At 49.4% G+C, this 6,000-nt stretch overlaps 1 protein-coding gene across 1 annotated transcript in view; it reads right to left on the reverse strand.

The window, feature by feature from the left end:
• LOC107121743 (palmitoyltransferase ZDHHC3-like) overlaps positions 1-4,919 on the reverse strand; it is a 40,329-nt gene extending 35,410 nt beyond the window's left edge. The window contains exons 1-2 of the mRNA XM_015424730.1: positions 4,738-4,919; positions 2,461-2,549 (exon numbers count right to left, since the gene is read on the reverse strand). Coding sequence (XP_015280216.1) covers positions 2,461-2,549; positions 4,738-4,919 — 271 coding nt within the window. The remainder of the gene's footprint in view (positions 1-2,460; positions 2,550-4,737) is intronic.
• Between the last annotated feature and the right edge of the window lie 1,081 nt (positions 4,920-6,000).

The following is a 6,000-nucleotide window of genomic DNA, read 5'->3' on the forward strand; positions in this document are numbered from 1 at the left end:
GGACCAAGTACTGATCCCTGCGGTACCCCACTGCTTACCACCCTCCACTGAGAAAATTGCCCACCTACACTCACTCTCTGTTTTCTATGAACTAGCCAGTTTTTGATCCATAAAAGGACTTGTCCTTCTATCCCATGATTTTTGAGCTTACTTAGGAGCCTTTGATGAGGAACTTTATCAAAAGCTTTCTGGAAGTCAAGGTAAATAATATCTATTGGATCCCCCTTGTCCACATGTTTGTTCACCCCCTCAAAGAACACTAACAGGTTAGTGAGACAAGATCTTCCCTTACAGAAACCGTGCTGAGTCTGCCTCAATAGGTTTTGTTCATCTATGTGCCTACTAATTCTTTCCTTAATAATGGTTTCCACCAATTTACCCGGTATCGACGTCAGACTGACTGGCCTGTAATTTCCCGGATCTCCTCTGGAACCCTTTTTAAAGATGGGAGTGACATTAGCTACCTTCCAATCCTCAGGAATGGAGGCAGATTTTAAGGAAAGATTACATATCTTTGTCAGGAGATCTACAAGTTCACATTTGAGTTCTTTCAGAACTCTCGGATGTATGCCATCTGGGCCTGGTGATTTTTCAGTTTTTAAGTTGTCTATCAGTTTTAGGACCTCCTCTCTCATCACCTCAATCTGACTCAGGTCTTCCAACACCCCTCCTGAAATCAGTGGTTCTGGAGTGGGCAAGCACTTCTCATCTTCCACAGTGAAGACGGAGGCAAAAAATGCATTTAGCTTCTCAGCCATTTCCCTATCATCCTTCAATACTCCTTTTACCCCTTGGTCGTCCAAGGGCCCCACTGCCTCCCTGGCTGGTTTCCTGTTTCTAATGTATTTGAAGAAAGTTTTATTGTTGGTTTTTACGTTTTTTGCTATATGCTCCTCATATTCCCTTTTTGCCTGCCTGACCTCAGACTTGCATTTTATTTGCCATAGCCTGTGTTCCGTTTTATCAGCCTCACTGTGACTAGCTTTCCACTGCTTAAAGGAATTCTTTTTACTTTTTACAGCCTCCATTACTCTGTTTGTTAACCATGCAGGCTTTTTCCTATACCTGTTTGTGCCTTTCCTAACCTGCGGAATATATATTTTTTGAGCTTCTAGGATCGTAGTTTTAAATAGATCCCAAGCTTCCCCAATTGTTTTGACCCTTTCTACTTTTCCTTTCAGTTTCCTCCCCACGTGTCCCCTCATATCAGAGAAATTACCCCTTTTAAAGTTAAAAATGGTTGTGTGAGTCTTTTTGGCCAATTCTCTATTTGTACGAATGATGAACTCAACAACATTATGATCACTGTTTCCAAGTGGTGCAATCACTTTTACATCTCTCACCAGGTCTTGAGTGTTACTTAGGACCAAATCAAGGATCGCCTCTCCCCTGGTAGGTTCCGTGACCATCTGCTCCATAGCACAGTCATTTAGAGTGTCTAGAAACTCAATCTCTTTTTCCCGGCTAGAACACATATTGACCCAATCAATGTGTGGGTAGTTAAAATCACCTATTATTACACAGTGTTTTTGTCTAGTTGCTATCTTTAAGGCATTCATCATTTTATAATCCTCCTCTATCTTTTGATCTGGTGGGCGATAACAAACTCCCAGTGTTAAGTTTCCTTTTGGCCCCCCTATTTCAACCCATAGAACTTCCAGAAGCGAATCCAATTCACTTAGCCTCTCAATCTTTCTAGACTTTATACCCTCTCTGACATACAGAGCTACCCCACCTCCAACCCTTCCCCCCCTATCCTTCCGATATAATATATAACCGGGAATCACTGTGTCCCACTGATTTTCCTCATCCCACCAAGTTTCAGAAATACCCACAATGTCTATTTTTCCCTCCGACACCAAGCACTCCAACTCCCCGATTTTACCTCGGACACTTCTAGCACTCAGGGCTGCTCCCATGTTTTCCAGGCTGGCGCGAGCCATGGCCCACAACCCCAAAGCCCAGGTGAGTGGCAGTGGCATGCAAGCCAGAGGACTGGCTCGTCCCAGCCTCTGGACATGCCTACATAAGCTAACAGCCTCCAATGACAGCCAGTTTGGTGTAGTGGTTAGGAGCACGGACTCTAATCTGGGAGAACCAGGTTTGATTTCCCACTCCTCCACTTGAAGCTGCTGGGTGACGTTGGGCAAGCCACAGTTCTGACAAGAGCTGTCCTTGAAAGGGCAGTTCTCAAAAGAGCTCTCTCAGCCCCACCTACCTCACAGGGTGTCTGTTGTGGGGAAGGGAAGGGAAAGGAGATTGTAAGCCGCTCTGAGACTCTGAGTGAAGGGCGGGGTATAGATCCAATCTCCTCCTCCTCTTGTGGCAAGGAGTTCTATAGGATAAGTGCGTATACATTTGAGAGGAACCACATTTGTGTTTTTTTGGTGTGATCCAGGGACAATACAGACAGGGCCCTGGGGGCCTTCCAGTTCCAAGGACAAAAGATAAGGTTCTTACCTGGGTCTGCAAAGACAGCCCGCGTGTGACTGGCAAGCAGCATGACAACAATGAAGTTGAACGCCACGGCGTGGAACGGACACCAAAGGCTGCGACAGAAAAGGAAGCAACAAGATCAGCGGCGGCTTGCCAGCTTTCTTTCCTCCCCCACAATATTTCCCCAGGAGGCCAACGCCATGAAATCCGAGAGTTCTTTCTATCCCTGCTTCATCATTGTTATGATCGCCAAAACTTCTATGATCAGGTTGCAAATAGCATATTCTGAAAGCCGAGCAGGGATCAGCTTACTAATGCAGCCAGAGTTGGGTTTCTTCCTGGAAGAAAAGGGAGGATATAAATTTTTATGGCCAGGATCCAAGAAGCTACTTCAGGGGCACCCAATGGGTTGGCAGCACCCGATGGGGAGTTGTGTTTCAAAAACTGTGCTGAACAAGCTTCTCTGAAAATATCTGTCTTTAAAAAAATAATGGCCTGGGGTTGGTGTGTGGGGAGATGCTGTCTGAAAAGCAAAAACCACAAGTCCCAGTTGTCACGTGGTATTGGCAACAGAGTTCTCCAGATCTTAGCATGCAGCTAATTAAATCGCCCCATCCACATACACACCTTAAACACTGTAGCTCTACCCTAAACTCTCCTTCCACTTGTGATATTAGCACTGCCCCCTTTTGGATAGGACACTTGGTCACCTAACGTGGAGTACCTGTGAGAACGTGCAGAGTTCCATTCCGTTCCATCATCACCACCACCCCCTTCAATCAGATCCTTTTTCCTGAAACTAACGACAACAGGCTCCTGAGCTTGTGCAGAGTTCTTCTCCCACCCAGACAAATCGTTCAAGGAAGGGCTTAAGATAAAATGATGCATAACAGCGCTTTGTACTTTTGAAAAGAAAGGGCAAAGTGTCCATATACGTGTGAGAAGTCACTTGCATCTCTCCAAGGGCCTGAGGGTGCCAGTGCCCTTGTGCGTACAAAGAGTTCTTTTCAAAGGGGAAAGAATGAGTCCCTAAAAATAGATCTACAGTAAAAGTGACACTGAACATCTGCCAGGGTCTTTTACCTCTTCTGAGGAGGAAAGACTCTTCCTTTACAAAACAAAGTCCCTAAAGTTATCCTGCCCTGACCTGGACGGGCCAGGCTAGCCCAATCTTGTCAGATCTTGGAAGCTACGCAGGGTTGGCCCTGGTTGGTATTTGGATGGGAGACCACCAAGGAAGTCCAGGGTCGCTATGCAGAGGAAGGGAATGGTAAACTACCTCTATGTGTCTCTTTCCTTGAAATCCTTATTTGGTTGCCATGACTCAAGCCGCAACTTCATGGCACTTTCCACCAACAAGTCGCAACACCTCTGATGAAGAGGAAGAGGAAAAGGGGGAGGAAGAAGAAGAAGAGATTGGATTTCTCCCCCGCCCCTTCACTTGGAGTCTCAGAGCAGCTTACAAACTCTTTTCCCTTCCCCTCCCCACAACAGACACCCTGTGAGGTAGGTGGGGCTGAGAGAGCTCTTTCGAGGACTGCTCCTGAGAGAACAGCTCCAAGAGAACTTGTGACTGACCCAAGGTCACACCAGCCGCTGCATGTGGGGGAGTGGGGACTCAAACCCGGTTCTCCCAGATTAGCATCCGCGCTCTTCACCACAATACCAAACCACCAAACCAATGCTTTCCTCCCTCTAAGCATAAAATAACCAGCATGGTGCACTGGCTGGAGTGTCATTAGCACGAAATGTGGGCCATCAATGACGTAAATAAAATAAATCTGGGAGACCCAGGTTCGAATCCCTACTCTGTCACAGAGGTTTGCTGGGTGACCTTGGCCCAGTCACCCTCCCTCAAACTATCCCACCTCACAGGGTTGTCGCTGCAATAATATGTAAGATACTGTAAGCAGCTTAGGGTCCCTAGCCCGGGGGGGGGGGGGGGGGGAGAGAAGCACAGGACAAACAAATCAGCATTCAAGGAAAAGGCCTAAAGACGACATATGCAAGACAGCCTTTTAAAAATATACAGGATCTAGGAGCTAAGTAACCCTGAACACATGGTGGAATTTTTTCACCCGCTGCAACGCTAAAGAAATCCTCCCCCAAAAGGGCCCAAGAGCTTAAGTAGGGCAGATGCCTTTTCCCCCAAGGGCAAAAACAATACCAAAAAAATGCCTTAAAAGAAAAACAACCAAAAACGGGCCTAAAGACAAAGTGCCCCTGCTCACGTGCAGAGTGCCTCCCGCTTCCGTCCCCTCCCAGGCCGCCGCGCTCCTGAGGGTGTGCAAAGCGCCCTACCTAGCCCGGAAACCCGGCTGCAGCAGGACGTGCTCCAGGACGACGTAGTCGGCGTAGCCCACGCTGAGGTAGGTGAGCAGGAGGCACAGGACCCCGCACGGGTCCGCCTGGCACCGCTCCCTCCCGCAACACCGGCATCGACCCCCGACCGCAGCAGCTGCCGCCGCCGCCGCCGCCCCCATGGCAACCCCTGGCTCCCACTTCCGGCCCCGCCTCCACCCTCCGCGCCGGCCAATCGCAGCGCGGGAGAGGGGAGGGGGACGCGGAAGCGAGGGGCGGTGGAGGCGCTGTGATCCCTGGGTGTCTCGTTTCCATGGAGATGGGGGCCTGGTGCCAACCTCAGACCTACATATAGGGATGCCAGCCTCCAGGTGGGACCTGGAGGCAATGCTCCCTCTAAAATGTGGAGCCTTGTGAGCAGAAATTCTGCCTTGTGAGCTACTGGCATTAATCTGTGAGCTGGAGGCTAAAAAACTGTGAGATAGCTCACCCTAACTCAGCTTAGAGGGAACACTGCCTGGGGGATCCCCCTGATTTACAGCTCATCTCCAGACCAGTGTTCCCTCTAAGCTGAGTTAGTGTGAGCTAGCTTATAGTTTTTTAGCCTCCGGCTCACACATTTTTGTCTTGGCTCAGGAAGGAGGGCTCCAGAGCAAACTAATTTACGCAGGAGCCAAATCTCTTGCTCACAACTTTAATGCCAGTAGCTCACAAAGTAGAATTCTTGCTCATGAGACTCCACAGCTTAGAGGGAACATTGCTCCAGACCACAAAGATCAGTTCCCCTGGAGAAAATGGATCGCACTGGAGGGCATTGTCCCCCACTGAGGTCCCTGCCCTCCCCAAAGCCCCAGGAGTTTCCAACCTGGACGTCGGAACCCTACCCCTCCATCCCTTGCTGGTGGCCAGGGGGGACCTGGCAACCCCAATGAATGAATGTGATAGCATGAAAACATTCCATGATGGTGAAGGTGCGATTAGCAGCCTCAGTGTGCCATTTAGCTGACCTCATTGGCTAGGGGCTCAGTAATTAGGGTTGCCAGGTTCCCCCCCTGGCCACCAGTGGGAGATGGGGGAGGGCAGGGTTGCCAGATCCAGGTTGGGAAACGCCTGGAGATTTGGGGGTGGAGCCTGGGGAGGACAGGGACCTGAGTGGGGCACAGTGCCACAGAGAGTCCACCCTCCAAAGCAGGCATTTTCTCCAGGGGAACTGGTTTCCGTAGTCTGGAGATGACCTGTAAGTCTAGGGGATCCCCACGTCCC

This window comes from Gekko japonicus, unplaced genomic scaffold (assembly GCF_001447785.1).
Source record: "Gekko japonicus isolate JY-2015 unplaced genomic scaffold, Gekko_japonicus_V1.1 scaffold755, whole genome shotgun sequence".
NCBI lineage: Eukaryota > Metazoa > Chordata > Lepidosauria > Squamata > Gekkonidae > Gekko > Gekko japonicus.